The 18,555-nt window shown below is 41.3% G+C and overlaps 1 protein-coding gene across 2 annotated transcripts in view; it reads right to left on the bottom strand.

The window, feature by feature from the left end:
* ITGBL1 (integrin subunit beta like 1) overlaps positions 1-18,555 on the bottom strand; it is a 223,911-nt gene that overhangs the window by 125,537 nt on the left and 79,819 nt on the right. For both annotated transcript variants that reach the window (XM_078391412.1, XM_072994646.2), the window contains 4 exons: positions 13,954-14,100; positions 12,159-12,281; positions 7,828-7,968; positions 4,243-4,383 (listed from right to left, as the gene is read on the bottom strand). In XM_078391412.1, the coding sequence (XP_078247538.1) occupies positions 4,243-4,383; positions 7,828-7,968; positions 12,159-12,281; positions 13,954-14,100 (552 nt within the window). The remainder of the gene's footprint in view (positions 1-4,242; positions 4,384-7,827; positions 7,969-12,158; positions 12,282-13,953; positions 14,101-18,555) is intronic.

The raw sequence follows: 18,555 nt of genomic DNA, 5'->3' as shown, positions 1-18,555 counted from the left end.
TGATTCTCTCCATTATTCAGGGTTTTTAAAATCCTTCCTGGTAAGTTGAATCTCCACATGCAGCAACACAAGATGGTAACAACTTGGGCTGCACTAAGTCAAACTGCAAATGGAGGGGGGTACCATTTTAAAATATTTCCTGTATAAATACCTCAGTGCATTAGAAAACTATTATACCAAGAAAAGAAATGCATTGGCTTCTCTTTTTCTGTAGTGCTTTTTGTTTTACTCACAGAGTTTTCCAACAAAGATACAGGAGGACTGTCTGCGAACACCCCTCTCTCACCTGCAGTTGAAGTGGAACAAGCTATTCTCTCTTCTAAGAGACAGTGATGTAGTCACTTTGCTAATGACAAGCAGGTCTGAGTCTAGACATTGCTTGGATAGAGCCACACTCAGAAACCACCTTTATTTTGCCTTGACTTGCATAATGGAAGAAAAGCAAAATGCATATGTACCAAATAAAATAAATAGTCCAGACTGTCTTTTTCTCCATGTACACAACGTTTGTTTAATGTTCACACTACTTTGCTTCAGAGGGGAAGGAACACACGTCTAATCACCATGGAGGAAATTGCATCATCACACAGCTTGTCTGTGAAAAGACATGTTTCATTCATTTCCTTAACACCTGTGGTACTCACATTGGAAAAATAAAAGTAATCATTACATGGAGGAACACTCTTTCCTGATGAGAAATTTGTTGAGAGACAGCCATTCTGTTATGTGCTGCTAATAGATAAAACTGGTTTGAAGAAGATAATCATTTGACTAGATGAGTGGTTATACAATTTTTTGAGAAATGGGAATCTCTTAGAAAGCTGTCTCTCAATGAGGTAAAGTAATAGCAGCATGGCTTCTTGCTTATGGAGAAAGGAATCTTTAAAATAACCACATGTATTTCATTTTCTTATAGGTTGCAATTTACTACAAAATGGCTTATTATCATTCCCCATTGGTTAATTTAGATATAATGTAGACTTTTTTTCTTGCAGACTTAAAAATATATATATCACAGGTACTTGCACCTGACAGGAACTGTTCTTTCTGGGACATAATGGTCACCTCACCCAATTCCCCACGTGCTGTGTTCATCTGTCATGATAGCCTTTTTAAGCCTGAAAGGCAAAGGACTAAATGTATGGTGGTGCCATCCCCCCTGCCCCACTTTGAAGTAAGGCAGATCATTGTGTGTTCACCACAGAGGCCTGCAGAGGCACCTGTAAGCACATTTAGCTAACCATGCTTCCAACGTTTCATTATTGAAAGCTCTGATAAAGCAAGGCCCCCAGTCATAAAAGTACAAGAAGCACATTCTGCTGAACATGCTTGCAGAGTTTATTCTCATGGTGAATACACAGAGGGGGAGGCAGGGCTTATGTCTCCAAGTCCTCAAGATTAATACCTGAATTCAATTCTTTAAAAACCCTCTGGTTTATTAATGTGGGATATTGTGCTCCTATATTGATGATTCAAAAAGCCAGAAAAGGGCCCAATACTGCTGCACAATATCATGCCTGCATTGCTAGTAGGAAAAAGGATGCAAGCTTTACATAGCAAAGGGTAGCCTGAATGTTGACAACACCAATGGCATCAGTCAAGATGGTCTATAGCAGGAGTCCTCAACCCCCGGGCTGTGAACCATTACCAGTCCATGGCCTTGGAAGGCCCAGGCTGCCGAGACAGATTTTGAAGGGCCGAAGGAATGCAAGCATATGCGCATATATGTGTGCGCACACACTCCTGTCCACATGCACCCCCCCCACACACATGCATGCACACACGCACGCACCCCGCATGCACGCACAGACACACGCATGCCTCCCACATGCCTCCCTGCCCCCCGATGCCAGCTCACACGCCTGCCCCCTGCATGCAGACCAACGTCCAGCCACCCCGTGCACACACAGACACATGGACACATGCCCCCCCCACATGCATGGATGCCTGCCACCATCACCTCCCAGTCCTTGGGGGAATGGTCTTCAACTAAACTGGTCCCTGGTGTCAAAATGGTTGGGACCCATTGGTCTATATAGGATACCCTTTTCTGCTCATTGGAAAACAGCCCTGACAATTGCTTTGTGTTTGAGCAAGAAGTAGTGAACTGATGGAAAAAGGAGTCAGTTTCTGGGATTTTCCCTTGCGTGGTGTCACTTTGTGAATGATAGTGGTATTGGGGGGGGGATCCCTGTCCAACACCTTGACCATTAGCCTGTGGAGTGTCTAAAAGTTCCATGATTCCTCATGCAAATTCACATATACATGAAAAACCTGAAAGAGGCTGTCTACTCTAGAATGTTGTGGTCTGGTACAACCAGTGTGCAGATGACGCCTAGCTGCATCTGCTTTTTAAGATCTTCCAGGAGGCCCTTCTTTCATTCTCTCAGATCCCACTATGTGGTCACCCAGACTTCCATTACCTCCTCCCAATTCCACCCTCGAGTCTACCTTACTCTCTTAGATAATTGAAATTCTACTTGTAATAATAATCTTTTCTGCTTCATCAGTTTCTATTTCATTCAGTGTTACAAACAACAGTAATGAACATCAAATCAAGAAGTTAAACTTTTTCTTTGCCCTGGAACCAATGAGTTCTCAATTCAGAAGACTGAACAATCATCACTCCTTCTGACAAGGTTAGTGCAGAAGGTTGGCAAAATGTTGTTCTTCCACTTACAAGGCAATGTTATCCACCTTCTAGGCATGTCAGAAAGAGTCCCTTATTGTAAATATCAACTTACTTGCAAGACAGCAAATGGTCACTTTTAACAAATAGTACATACCCACTACCACAGTTGTCAGATCACTAAATAGAATCTCATACATTTGTGACACTTCTAAAGATGTTTCAAGTAATATGATCATATAGATGGATAAGCCAAAGAAAGATGACTAGTATCTGCATATGAATATTCTCAAGAGAGGCAAAATTGTGATTCTTTGAATGTGTTTTATAACAGGCAACCTCTGAGGGACTGTAAGAACTCTCCCCCCCCCCCCCCTGGATGTTTGGACATCTCAAATTTTCACCTCTCCCAGAAACCTTGGAAGAACCATTTGCCATTTAAACGCAACACATGCACTATCATGAGTCAGAAATACAAAGTGACAGGCTAGTCTCTTCCAATGTCTAAAAAAGGCTAAGTCTGGATTAAATGAGGCCTGAAGGCAAAATGACATTTAGATGGCATATTTCATCACTTGTTGATTCTACAGTAAAATGGGGGGGGAAGGGAAGGCGCTGGATGAGTGGCCACATAGTGTGGACTGAGAGAAGGGCCTCCTGGAAGATCTTAAAAAGCAGATGGAGTTGAGTGTCATCAGCACACTGGTGATACTAGACCACAAAATTCTGGACAGCCTCTTTCAGGTTTTTCATGTGTATGTAAAATAATATGGGGTAACATGGAACCCTGAGACAGTCCACATGGCAGGGTTGAAAGTGACAGACACCTGCTCTGTGGGCTGACTGGAGACACATTCTGATTGGCCAGAATGCTATTCTTAGAAATTATGTTCCTGCAAAGGAGTAAAACAATGTTGTTGTTTTTAAAATTGCAGCATAAAAACCCTGTGTCTAAGCATTCCCAAATTTAGCACAGAGCAAGGGCAGACTTTCTGCTATATCTGTGCTGAATTTGGTGCTGATCTGAGGTCTGGTTTCATAGGTACAAATTTTTGCTTGAGGCACTCCTATTTTTTGATCTGCCTTACGGAATGTTGAATACTCTAATGCACAATATATCAGTGTCCTGCCAGGCACCAATAATAGAGCTAATATGAATGTGATATCATGGTGTGTGTGCTGCTAATATGAAGAAGGAATGGCTAATCAGGCCAGTACTATACCCAAAACAATTTTTTTCATGGCCCCAGCTGGCCCTACCAATTTAAATTAAGCTGTGTCAAAACTCTGCTCACAGTCTCAAGTCATAAGGGAAAGCTGAGACGGGGTTAATGACCCAAGCCGAAAGAGAAATAATAGACTCTGCTGTTTGGGGGTCTTGTATGCAATGGCCCAGCTGTGTCTAAAAGTATGTGCTTTATAATTTAGGAGCCACAATTGCTAGATGGTGCAAAATTATAAGAAAATCTGGTTGCTCATAAAGAAACCAATTCATGTGGCAAAATGTACGTCCAGCCACCAAAAAAAAATCATTGCCTGGAGAACAGAAAAGATCCAGCCATTCTTGGGTTATTCAGTCATATTAAATCTTTTCCATTAAATATTTCATTTACCTGAACAGAAATCATCTGAGTATCTGTCATAGAGTGCTTTGCAGTTTCTTTCATCACACTCACAGGTGTCTCCATGAATATCTCCCCAATCTCCTGTTGGGTCAACATCATGACATGTACATTCACCGCACACACAGGTTCCTGTATAGGAAGGAAGAGTTGATGTTGATACTGTATTAACAACAAATCAATAGCTTTGAAAAGACACCATTAAGATCAGAGCTAGAAATTGTATGTCACAAGTAAGATACATGCTACTTTTTGGGAAAATAAAGATCTAATGGTATAATTTTCGCAAAGCAATGTACAGTAATTATATTTGATTTAAAAAAAAACTTCTGTAACAATGTGGAGGTAATCTGGGGGGGGGGGTTCTGAGGCCACTTTATTTTTCTATTATGTTTTGGAGAAATGACAATAACAACTGAGCAACAAATCAGCAAGTAATGGCCAGAATCCAAATGCTAATTTATTGAGTAAGTGAGTGGCATGGGAGGAAATGGGGTACAGTGGATAGAACTCAGATCAGCTGGGTTCAAATCCACACTGAGCTATGAAAATTCACTGGACATAGAAATGGTAAAGCTACTACTGAAATATCTCACATACCTTGAGAATCCTACCACAGTCTATAAACTGGATGAGACTTGACAGCACTTAATATACAGACAGAAGTGAATGATGTAAGTCATGGCAACAAATTGCTACTAATTAGTGAAATACAAGCATATGATGGGATGTATCCCCAGAAATCAACTAGCAGTTAATTAATTAGTGACAATTTGCTATCACAATTTAAGTCATTTCGTTTATGCAAGCATAAATTGACATTTGGATTATGGTTATCGGGTTACTTTTTGAAAACATTACTTTTGAAAAACAATATTCCAAGTTTTTATTAAGAAACAGAGAGCTGAATGTTATTATTTTGACATTTCTCCCTATATAAAGTAGTGGAGTGTATTGTTGTATTTTTTTAAAAAACTATCTTGTAAAGATAACTCATTTTTCTTTTCCATCCTTAATTTGCTATGAATTTATTTTGACTTCTATGGATTGCTAGGTATTGAAGAATACACAGCTGTTAAGAGGAAAACCATTCTGATGGTTTTGCTCAGCATAAAGCCATTCTAAAGTCACTGCAGTTCATTTTTTCTATTTTCTGCTAAGGATTTTTTTCCCTATCAAAAATATAAAAGCAAGTTAAGTCATTTCTTTCCCGCAATTTGAAACAATCTTCAAAATAAGGGGAATGGTCTCTTGTCATTCAAATAACATAAAGTGTATAGGGAATTCCTAGGACATTATCATAAACAATTGCAGTGCCAACCTAGTTGTGACTTGTACAGAGTTTTGACCAATGAGACTTGCATAAATGATGCCTCACCATTCAGCAAGTGATTAGGCAAGTCTACTTTAGCTGGGACTTGCGATGACTTAAGCCAATATTTCCGGCAGAGAACTACGTGCATACACAGGGAATTCAAAGAAACTTTCCCCCCTCCCAGACAGGAGGCTATCTGAGCTAGCAGTCTAACAAAGGGGAGCTGGCTAAGATGCTAAGCTTAGAAAAGTTACTTTTTAGACTACAAGTCTCAAAATCTTCAGGTCAGCATAGCTAGGACCACACTCATTGAGGGATGATAGTACAAAAATGTAATTTTTCAATTATCTGGACTATGTAATATTAACTGTGGGTGAGCTGAAGTTATTATAATGGAAATGTAATATGTAATATAATATGTGATTATAGGGGATACATGACATAAATGTAATGCATATGTGACCCTGTGTATATATGTACATAGAGATACACCTTGGCTGAAATCTTATTGCAAGATTTGCAGAAATCTTGTTGCAGAGAGATACACCTTGGCTGAATCTTGTTGTCATTTACATAACTCTTGTTGCAGAGTTATGTAAACGATATAAACTGAAGAATAGGATCATACCTTTATTGAACCACTAAAAAAACTAACAAATTTTAAACTTTTGTGGAGAAAATTCCACTTCATCAGGCTGGGAACTACCCCTTCATGCATAGCACAGAAAAACTATAGATAACGTTTGTTATGATGCAACTTTTAAATATGAATTGCTGCCAGTTATGAAATCCACACTGGCATTGACTCTTGCACACAGAGTCAGATGATTCAGTATGCAACAGATAAATTCTATAGAGATTTCTTAAGTTACAGCAATTTGCTTCTAGAAGTTATGCTATTTGCATAATTGCACAATAGGATTTCAGTCAATAAATGTATAATATTCATATGTTAGATGCTTTTTGGTTCTATTTTATGTATTTTATTGTTTTCATAGGTGAAATCATCTTGGAAACAATAATTACATGAAATAGGCTCATGATTTCAACAAATACTATTCTTCTCTTGGTTGTTGTGGGTTTTTCAGGTTCTTTGGCCATGTTCTGAAGGTTGTTCTTCCTGACATTTCTCCAGTCTCTGTGGCAGGCATCTTCAGAGGACTGGAGTAGGAAACTCTGTCCATGCTCTGTTGCTGTTTGTTGGATAGTTGAGTATTTATAGCTGTGGGAACAGCTTTTGTCTTTTTTCAGGAGACAGGGTGATCAGCATGTTTTTTGTTGGGATAAGGGGGCGAGATTATCTGTCACTGTGACTGAAGGGTGTCGTTAGCTGGTCTTTTTTGTGCAATGATCCCTGGCCCTTGTGGCTGGGTAGAGTTCGTTGACCTTTTGCAGGCTGTATTTTTCAGAATGGGCCACCAGGTCGGGTTTAGTTTCAGGCATTCTTCTTTCCTGTTGAAGTTTTGTTTATATTTATGGATTTCAATGGCTTCCCTATGCAGTCTAACATACAGATTGCTGGTGTTGTCCAGTACTTCAGTATTTTAAAATAGAATTTCATGTCCAGCTTGTTTTAGGGCATGCTCAGCTACTGTTGAATTTTCCGGTTGTTTTAGTCTGCAGTGTCTCACGTGTTCTTTGATTCTGGTGTGAATGCTGCGTTTTGTGGTGCCAATATATACCTGGCCACAACTGCAAGGTATCCGGTATGCTCCTGCAGTGGTGAGGGGGTCCCTTTTGTCCTTTGCTGACCATAACATTTGTTGTATTTTTGTGGTGGGTCTGAATACTGTTTGTAGGTTGTGTTTTTTTTTTCAAAAGTTTCCCCATGTGGTCTGTGACCACTTTGATGTATGGCAGAAATACTTTATTTGTGGGTGGCTGTTTTTCACCTGTAGGGCCCAATTCAGATGGTTGAGTTCAGTGCTGAGAAATTGAGCTTTACAGTTCCGATTTGCCCGATCTACCAGTGTTTTGATTATGCCTCTTTTCTGTCTTACTCCAGTCTTCTGAAGATGCCGACCACAGAGACTGGCGAAATGTCAGGAAGAATAACCTTCAGAACATGGCCAAAGAACCCGAAAACCCACAACAATCATCAGATCCCGGCCGTGAAAGCCTTCAAGAATACTATTCTTTGTTTATAAATAAAACATGTTTCCACCATTCCATGTGGAAAAATATACCCTGGGTCATATATATATATGAGCCAGGGTATGTATATATGAGCTAGGGTATATAAATATATGGGGCCAACACACCTCTGTTGCTGCAGATTTTGCCATCTGGGGAGGTGCACCTTTTCTTGATCTCCCATGGCGTGATGTCACACTGGAGTTCACATTTATCGCCATGCCAACCAGCTTCACAGTAACAGTTTCCACAGTAACACTTGCCATGGCCTTAACCCAAAACAAAATATGGACAGCAAGGAATGAGTTTTCTTATATAAAATTCATATAGTTTAGTTCATTTTAAAAACATTTTTAGCAGGGACACATAAGAGTAACAAGGTACTCCAGATATTTCTGTAACAAGATTAAATTTGTTTCCATGACAGCCCTTCAAGAACCACTCAAAAGACAAACTTGAAAAGTACTTTAAAAGGACAAAATCAGAACATTTCATTTTGTCTTTTGATGGCCTGCTTTATTTGTAATGAATGTACACATGCACAACAAAGCTTTTTTTAAAAATCACCTCTTATTCTTTCTAAATTTGCAATAAATGCTGACGTTCATCCACGTGGCACTATTGATTTGTCCTGGGGAAAAACTATTAAACTTGACATATATGTCTTTTATAGCACTTTGGCAGACAACTGTAAAATCCAAAATAACTGAGTGAATATAAAGACATTAGTATACTTAAAATAGATTTTCAGCCAGTAGAATGTAATATAGACAATAGTGTGTGAACAAGTGAGAAATTCAATGTTCTTTGTCAGTTTTGCTGGGTAATAAGGACAGACTGACTTACTTTACTTACTATACTCAAGTACCAAAGTATTCACAGATCTTAAAGAAATGTAGAAAATCTAACCCATCTGTTAGCTTTACTGCTGAGCCTTTCCCAAAATCATATAGAATATTTAAAGAATTATTTTCATGGGAAAAGAATAGCTTATTGTTCTAGATGTTGTTTTTTTTTTAATCTGCACATTTTGTGCATCTTTTTTAAATTGCAAAAATAGCTTGAACAGATTCTTAACACATTTTAGCATTGTCTTGTTCAAATTTGAAATGCACACATTTTTTTCTGTGCACTTTTTCAAATGCACATGTTTGTTTCTGTGGTCATGTCCGCAGCTGTCCTTCAGGGTAAAGATTCCAAAGGGCAAAATGCATTCCTCCCATGGACAGTCCAGGAAATATGGACCAAGACAAATTCAGTTGAAACTCAGACTGAAATTGGATTCCACATGCATCCTTAATTATTTAGTATAATTATTTGAGTAATTGAGAAGAATTCTGTATTCAAATGTAATTGACCATGTAATTTGGCCTTAATCTTATTATCCTGGTAGAATGCCAGATGAATGGCAGATACACCGAAGGAACAGACAGAAAAAAGGAGGGAAAGACAAAAAGGGTGTGTTTAGGCTGCAATCCTCTAAAAATTTACATGGAATAATTCTAATTTAACTTAAAGGGATTTACTACAGAACAGACATGCAGAGGATTGCAGAGCACATAAATACATGCCTATAAGCGTTGTGTTTGCTACAAAGAAAGCCCCAATATTAATTAATTAATTAATTAATTTTATTTTATTTTATTTTATTTATACCCCACCTATCTAGTCATTTCGACCACTCTAGGCGGCTTACAACATAAAGGATAATAAGTTCAAGAAAAATTTATAACAATTAATTAATTAAATGATTCTGCAAGATGGGAAAAATACAAAATAAATCAAATAAAGAGAAAAAGAATAAAAAAGGAAAGAGGACAGGAATTAACTGGAAGGGAAGGCCTGCCTATACATCCACGTTTTTAGTTGGTTCTTAAAAGTACCCAGCGAGGGTGCAGCACGAATCTCCAGAGGTAGGTTATTCCAGAGGCGAGGAGCCACCGCCGAGAAGGCCTGGTTTCTAGTTCTTTCCTTCTGGGCCTCCCTCGGCGTCAGGCTCCTCATCCTCACCTCCTGGCTCGCGCGGGTGACACGGGTAGAACTATTTGGGAGTAAGCGTTCCGCTAAGTATTGAGGTACTAAACTGTTTAGGGCTCTATATGTAAGCATTAACACTTTGAAGTCAATGCGGAAACGGATGGGCAGCCAGTGCAGCATGGCCAGAGTAGGAGAGATATGTTGGCATTTTCTCACTCCAGTAAGGAGTCTGGCCGCCGCATTCTGCACCACTTGAAGTTTCCGCATCAGCTTCGAAGGAAGCCCCACGTAGAGCGTGTTACAGTAGTCTGATCTAGAAATTACGAGCACATGTACTAAGGTAGTGAGCGCCCCCGTGTCTAGGTAAGGTCGCAGCCGGGCAATCCGCCAAAGGTGGAAAAAGGCGGTGTGGACTACCGACGCCACCTGCGTTTCCATGGTGAGCATTGAGTCCAGGTGTACCCCCAAGCTGCCGACCCCACTCTTCGTGGCTAGGGCCACCCCCCCAAACATGAGAGAGTTTCCCAAGCCGCCATCCACAGGGCCACCCACCCTCAGAACTTCCGTCTTGTCCGGGTTCAGCCTCAGCCCATTCTGAATCCATTGCTTTACGGCCCCCAGGCAGCGCTGGAGGGACAGGACGGCATCACCTGCAGTTGGTGAAAAGGAAATATAGAGCTGGGTGTCATCAGCATATTGATGACACAATGCTCCACACCCTCTGATGACTCCAACCAGTGGTCTCATATAGATGTTAGCATTGGGGAGATGATCGACCCCTGTGGAACCCCACAATTGAGATTCCACGGGGCCAAAATACTCTCCCCAAGCTGCACTCTCTGGGGGCGGTCTTCCAAGAAGAAACGGAACCAGGCCAGAGCCAAGCCACCGATACCCAACTCAGAGAGCCTCCCCAGGAGGATACTGTGGTCGACGGTATCGAAGGCCGCTGAGATGTCGAGGAGGACCAACAAAGAAATTTTACCGCTGTTGGCCGCCCTCAACAAGTCATTGTACAGGGCGACCAATGCTGTCTCTGTACCGTGGCATGGCCTGAAGCCCGACTGAAAAGGATCCAGGGCATCTGTTTCATCCAGATGTGCCTGAAGCTGGTCAGCCACCACCCTCTCGACCACTTTGCTCATGAAAGAAATATTGGCGACGGGCCTATAATTGCCAATTTCGTCCGCCGCCAAATTAGGCTTCTTTCTCATGGGCCTAATGAGTGTCTCCTTGAGGGCAGAGGGAAACCTGCCCTCAAGGAAAGACCCATTTATTATTGCAGTGGCCCATTTTGTTGTTATCGGCCTGGCTGCTTTGATTAGCCAGGCCGGGCAAGGGTCCAATGAGGAGGTGGTGGCTCGACAGCGGTCAAGCACTCTGGCCACAGAATCAGGCATGACAGGCTGAAAGGAGTCAAGGGTTACCAGGCAAGACGGAGCGCTGGACATCTCTGCTCGACTCACTGTGTCCAAAAAAGGAGAGAGATCCCGTCGAATGGCCTCCACTTTAGATTTTTGAAATGGCTGCAAACTGGTCAGGTGAAAAACTAGGGGGAGGCCTATCATCCAGAGCAGTTCCGGATAGGTCGCGCACTATACGGAATAACTCCGCCTGCTGGTTGGACGCTTCGCTTATCCGGTTAGCGAAGTAAGTTCGACAAGCAGCCTTTACCTTAGACAGGTAAAGGTTAGTTGCGACCCTGACAGCTATCCTATTATAATCCGTCGGGTTCTTCCATTCACTAGAACAAATGTTTTAAAATCTCCCCATATCTTGCAAGATTCATTCATTCTTAACAATCCCTTTTTATTGTAATCTCCCACATAAACTTATCATCAATAGTGAATACTAAACGTCTTCAAAATAATGGTGACAGGAAAGCAAGTAAGCGTTTTCTTAATGTTACGATATGGAATAGTACATACTAGGACATTGATTTTCCCTACAGTAATCCTCAAATTGCTTTCGTACCTGTAGGACAACAATGCCACAGTTCCTTTATTCTCTGTATTGTTAATTTTATTTCTGGCCAATTCAAGGTATCACACTAGGTTACAATACGTTCCCTAAAATATATCCCTTTTCACAGCCACAGCTGCAAGTATCTGCAAGTATCAAATTTTCTTATGTGGGAGATAGTTGGCAAATAAATAAATAAATAAATAAATAAATAAATAAATAAATAAATAAATAAATAAATAAATAAATAAATAAATAAATAAATAAATAAACTAAAAATCAGGTGTCCACTGCTTCTTCAGAAAGAAAATTGTGGCTCTGTGCTGCAGAATTCATAACCCTGCTTCCAGTCTGCTTAAAGCATACATGGCCGAGCCTGGCTGAAATCACTGGCTTGGTTCCTTGGAGGTCAATTGTGAGTAATGCTAAATTAGGGCACATTTATGTAAAAATCTCAAATGCTTCTCTAGTTTCTTTCTGTGATTCACTTTATAAATAAACTTCATGAATAAATGTTTACCTGTACACATCTCTCCTGTTTCTTCATCAATGCACTCTCTGTCATCGCACTCACAATATTTACCATGGACCAGCCCATTGCCTTCTACGTCATCACATTTACATCGGCCACAATGACAAGTTCCTGTAAAATTCAGTGGTGGGAAATGATACTAGCATGAAATTAGGCAATAAAGTGTGGGAAAGAATTTCAAGGCCTGATTCTTGCATACAGAAATTTCTTGTACTTTTCTGTATGCATTGGGCAGGCCAGTGGACATCATATACAAGTACTTTCATTTCGTATCCATTTTTCAAAATATTCTCAGAATTTTGGTTCTTGGCTGTTGCCTTGAATGCTTTCTTAAAATGCTTCTTTGCCCTCAAACTGATGTCACCTAACAGATATCTTGAAAGACTGATAAGTGTGGTTTATTTATTTATTTATTTATTTATTCATTTATTTATTTATTTGATTTATACCCCACCCATCTAGACCAATGGTCTACTCTGGGAGGCATTACAACATTTTTAAAAAATAGCACCATGCAAGAATCCAAGATGTAAAAAAATGTAAATATTAAGATATAGCAGGAGGGAAAGCCTGCCTAAATAGCCATGTTTTAAGTTTGCTTTTAAAGACACCGAGAGAGGAAGCCAGGCGGATCTCAACGGGCAAGTTGTTCCAGAGGTGAGGTGCCACTGCCAAGAAGGCCCAGTTCCTCGTTCTCTCCTTCCAGACCTCCCTTGGCGTTAGGTCCCTTGGTCACCCGGCCTGGCTAGAATGAGTGTCTCTGGCAGAGCTGGGTGGGAGAAGGCATTCTGCCAGATATCGAGGTCCTAAACCGTTTAGGGCTTCATAAGCAATTGTAAGAACTTTGAAATCAATGTGGAAACAAATGGGCAACCAATGCAATGCGGCCAGCATGGGGGCAATATGTTGGTTCCTCTTCACCCCAGTTAGAAGTCTGGCTGCAGCATTTTGTACCATGTGAAGTTTCCACGTCAATCTCAAAGGCAGCCCCACATAGAGCGCTTTACAGTAGTCTAATCCTGAGACTACGAGCGCATGGACCAAAGTGGTGGGCAATCCACCAAAGGTAGAAATGTGCGGAACAGACCACTGACAACACCTGGGTCTCCATGGTGAGTGCCGGGTCCAGATGTACACCCAAGCTGCGAACCTCACTCTTGGTGATAAGAGTCACCCTCCAAAAGAGAGGGAGTTTCCCAGACCACTGATGTCTGGGGCACCCACCTGAAGGACCTCCATTTTGCCCGGATTCAGCCTCAGTACGTTCTCCTGAATCCATTGCTGAACAGCCCCCAGGCAGCGCTCAAGGAATGAGATAGCATCCACTGTTGTTGGAAAAAAGGAGATGTTGCGCTGAGTACCATCAGCATACTGATGATACATAGCTCCACATCTCCTGATGACCCCTTCCAATGGCCTCATATAGATGTTAAACAGCACTGGAGAGATAATCGAGCCCTGTGGGATCCCACAATTGAGGCTCCATGGGGCCAAGAAACTCTCTCCAATCTGCACTCTCTGGGGACAGTCCTCCAAGAAGGAACCGAGCCAGGCCAAAGTCAGGCCACTGATTCCCAACTCCCCAGGAGGATACCGTGGTTGACGGTATCAAAGGCGGCTGAGATATCGAGAAGGACCAGCAGAGACATTTTGCCCCTGTCGGCCTCCCTCAACAGGTCATCAAACAGGGTGACCAATGCTGTTTCCATGCCATGGCGTGGCCTGAAGCCCGACTGGAATGGATCCAGGGCATTTGATCAGCCTATCAGAATAGAAGTCTCACCTGAATTGGAACAGATGATATCTTGAGAATTTCTGCACATTTCATTACTTTTCTTCCGCGTAAGGTTGCAGGTCTTTGGATACTGGCAAGCATCACCATACCAGCCTTCGTCACATCTGCACTTCCCACAGTCACACGTACCATGGCCTAGATTAGTAGGTGAAGAATGTCAGGTCTCATGCATGTTTTCCAATCCACTTTTCACAATAATAACAACAGCAAGTGGTGCCTTGACTTATGAACGCCCCTACCTATGAACATTTCGACTTACAAACAGCTCCGCTCGCAAAATGTTGCTTTGACTTGCGAGTGGAGCTTCGAGGTACGAACAAAAAAAAGGCAGGGGGCAAAGGCAGTAAATTCAAACCGCTGCCTCTGCCACTGCGGGAGGTGAGCCACCGGACCATGTCAGCCGGGCTCTGCCTCCTGTCCCCATTGCCCTCTGCCTCCCATTCCCCCTGCCTCCGCCACTGCGGGAGGCAAGCCACCAGACCATGCCAAGCGGGCTCTGCCTCCCATCCCCGCTGCCTGCCCGTCCCTGCTGCCCTCTGCCTCCTGCCCTGTTGCCCCGCAGCAGAGGCAGCGGGGACAGGAGGCAGAGGGCAGTGGGGACGGGAGTCAGAGCCCGGCCATTATGGTCCGGCGGCTTGCCTCTCGCAGCAGCGGAGGTAGCAGGGACAGGAGGCAGAGGGCAGCAGGGAGGGGAGACAGAGGCTGGCCGGTGTGGTTCAGTGGCTCACCTCCTGGCAGCGGTGGTGGCAGAGGCAGTGGGGTAAGGTGCTACTTTTTGCTTTTTAAGAATTGTTCTGTTTTTACAGTATTTTATTTTATTTATTTATTTATTTATTTTGTTATTATTATTAGTTTTTTTGAAATGCTGGAACAGATTAATCACATTCCCATGAATTTCAATGGGGAAATGGTGCTTCAACTTATGAAAATTTTGACTTACGGCCACCGTTTCAATACGGATTAATTTCTTAAGTCGAGGCACCACTGTATCCATTTACTACTTCTGTCTAGGTCAAAATGAAAAGATAACATGCTGCAGAAAGGTGGGGTGGCGATGCGGGAGCAGGGCTGGCTAAAGGATTCCTTTTCATTAAAAACCCAATCTATACCCTCCTCCTTTACACTTTAGGAAGTGGTTGGTCAGCGGTGTGGTCTTTACTGGTACCAGAAGATAAGCATTAATTCCACTATTAATAAATTAAATGAATTCCCTCTTTTCTTGTTAATGCAATAAACATACTGCAATTTAGCCTTTTTCTATTCCAGTCTCCTTGGTGAATGAGTAGCTTGATCTCTCTTGATAAAGAAAAGGTGCCCCAGAAGAAAATGTAAAAGGCATTTTTCTCCCTTTTTTCCATAAACACCAATTTAGCAGCCTAGCTATCCTAATCTCCTTTTGCTGGTGGTCAGGAAACCTTAATCCCCCCCCCTGTCGCCAATGGAGATAAGCATTAATTGAAATACATTATTACACAAAAAGTAAATATGTGTATAAAATAGCCTATAAAACCTGCTGCTGGCATAGCTGTCAGCTTGGATTGGTCATTTGATTTAATGGGTAACCATAAATTGCGCAATTAACCCAGTGCTAAAACTAGATGATACATTAAATGCACACAATTTGTTTAATAAGCCTGTTTTAAAAGAAATGTCTAAATAGTAATTGCGAGGAGGGGAGAACACAATGAGGAGCATAACACATCAGAAGGACAGTTCTTCATCTCCTAACATGTTATAATCATTCATCACTCTATCATTGTATGTGCATGTTATTTGCTGTCAAAATGGAAGCAACTTAATAATAATAATAATAATAATAATAATAATAATAATAATAATAATAATAATAATAATAATAATAATAATAATAATAATAATAATAATAATAATAATAATAATAATAATAATAATAATAATAATAATAATACAAATAGTGTGCCATTTGATTTGTGGCAACCTATTTGATTATGGCTACCCTTTCCAGAGTTTTCTTTTAAGGTACAGATCACTCAGGAATGGTTTACCATTCCCTTCTTCTAGGGGCAGCCTAGAATTGTGCAGCTTGCCCAAGACCACACAGGCTGGCTCTTCTGGGAGGCCCAGTGGGGAACTGAACTCCCAGCCTCTGGTTCTGCAGCCAGATACCACTGAATGTGACCTCAGTAAGGCTTTCAAAGTAAGTGTGATATTTAAGGAGTAGTTTTACCACTTGGGGTGCCCTCCCCCAAGTGATTTTGCATGGCTGAGTGTGAAGTGGAACTGAAATCTCCTGAGTCCTCACCCATCACTCTGTCCATTACATCACTTTGGGTATCTTAACATTTCCAGCATGCCTTCCAATCTCATTTCTCTGGAGGGAAAGTTCTATTAATGTCAGAGGTACTATTTGCCCTGCAGGCTAAGAGTAGATTGAGGGAAGCGGAGGATTTTTTCCCCCCTGAGATCCACACTCTTTCCATGCCTGCTTTTATGTTTTTTAACACATGCCAAATACATAAATGCATTTAAAGTAGATTTTCCAACCCAGAGTCCTCTAGATGTGTTTGACTTCATATTCTGTCACTCACAGCCAGCATGACTAGCCATGCCCTATGGGGAGGATGGGGTTCTAATCCAGCACTTCTAGAAGGAATGAGGCTGGAAAAGGCTGCTCTCAACATGTAGATAAAACACTGTGATTTCTCACATCTACAGTTCAGCTCCCTGCAGCTGTGGACAACAATAATAAAGAGGGTTACTTGGCAGGAACAAATAAATGGCACAATAGCCACATTTTGTAAATTATACATATATTTAAATCTACTCTGTCTTGAGCAGGCAGGTGAAAGGACTTAAAATACAGGATTCCTTTATGCACATCAGAGGAATAAAAATAAAGAAATCTGCAGCTGCTATGGTAATTAAATTGGGCTCATTAGTATTTTATTTCTATGAACCACAGAATGACTCAAAAAGTGCTTATCAGAATCTGAAAAGCGCTTCATGGAATAGCTGAAGAAATCATTTATGATTGATCCTCGCTTGAGTGGCAGAGGATTTAGAAGTCAGGGGGGAAATAAGAAAATGGGAGAGTTGTGTAATCAGTGTCCGGCTTGAGAGAGGGATAAAGCACAGTCCCCCAGGTTGGTGAATTTCAAAATAATCTTCTGTTCCAGACACTGCCAGGACAAAGGGAGTGCTTTTCAGCATTTGCACATGCACACACAGATACAACTCATGCTAGGATTTAGGGACCATTAAATAATTAAAGAGTACACCCCGGAATTCTGAGACGTTCTCGTTCATCTGTACTAAGCAATATGTTTTGCTTAAGAGATGCACATTTGTTTCAGGTGTTTTTTTCTTTCTTTCTTCCTTCATGCCTTTGAATCAAAACTGAAGTACTGGGGCAGGGAGGTTTAAAAAGAAAACCTCTTGGCTTGTAAATACTGTAGATTCAACAGCTATTATTGGTCTCACATATTCTAAATGTGGAATCCTATATGTTCTACTCTTAGGACTAGATATGGGCCATGAAGCAAAAACAAAAACAAAAACACACCTCATGAACTGGAATGCTTTGTGGTTTGTTTTGGGGGCACTTCAGGGAAAGGCGCCTGCCCAGAATGAAACTAAACATCGAACTATTATCAGTGTTGGGTACTTCTATGCTTTGTAGTTCATGTGATTCAGAACTTCCAAGAGAAGTATAATAGTCCCTGCACATGTTAGAGATGCCAAACTCACAGTACATCTTCACTTGACTGTCCTCCCCACCCCTGCCAAGGTTGGTGAAAATTAGATATGGGATGTCCAGATTACAGCACCCCAGAGCTGGTTTCCTCAGGAAAGTGCCATTCCTGGAAGTCCCAAATCACACAAACCATGAAATTGTTCGTTTTGTTGGAAAGTTCATGAAAGTTCATTATTTGTGAATACAGTAGTGACAAACCGTAAACCATCACAAACCAACATTTTCTCAGTTTGTACTCATCTCTACAAAGAAATGAAAATGGCTAAGGCTCATCAAGCACAAAATGGTAGTGCAGTTGTGAAGCAAAGACATAAAATGGAGGCAGATTGATCCAAAGCTTGATATGCAGTCACTGATACCATTTTATATTGAGGCTTAAGATCTCTGCTAAATAAAAAATATGGTAATATCAAAAAATGCATCCTTAGACATCAACACTGTAGCCCTAAACATGTATCACAGCCTGCATCTGGGTATGGCTTGAGAAGTGTGATAATGATGTGAAGATGCAGATAAGTCCTGTTCCTGATGTTGCCATCCCACCTAGAAGATAGGAAAACTTGAGTGTCTTCACAGTACAGTTCTACAGGAGTGTTTGTGGCTGTGTTTTTGGTGAATTTGCTTGCAGTGGTTCCATAAATCAAGTGGCTGATCCAAAATTGGAAATATAGTCAGCAGATAACACTTACAATCATTGCTGCAGACTTTCACTCCAAATATGGGAAGGTGCCTGCCTGTCTTCCACATATGCACAGCAACATTCATCCCCATCCCTACCTCACTTCAATCCCAGTACACAACTATAAAAGACAGTAGAAGATCTCTTATTATACATACGGCACACAGAGGTGTTAAGC

The sequence above is a fragment of the Pogona vitticeps genome, chromosome 3, assembly GCF_051106095.1.
Source record: "Pogona vitticeps strain Pit_001003342236 chromosome 3, PviZW2.1, whole genome shotgun sequence".
NCBI classification, from domain to species: domain Eukaryota; kingdom Metazoa; phylum Chordata; class Lepidosauria; order Squamata; family Agamidae; genus Pogona; species Pogona vitticeps.
The sequence above is the reverse complement of the archived record's forward strand: the minus strand, read 5'-3'. Positions and strand labels throughout refer to the sequence as shown.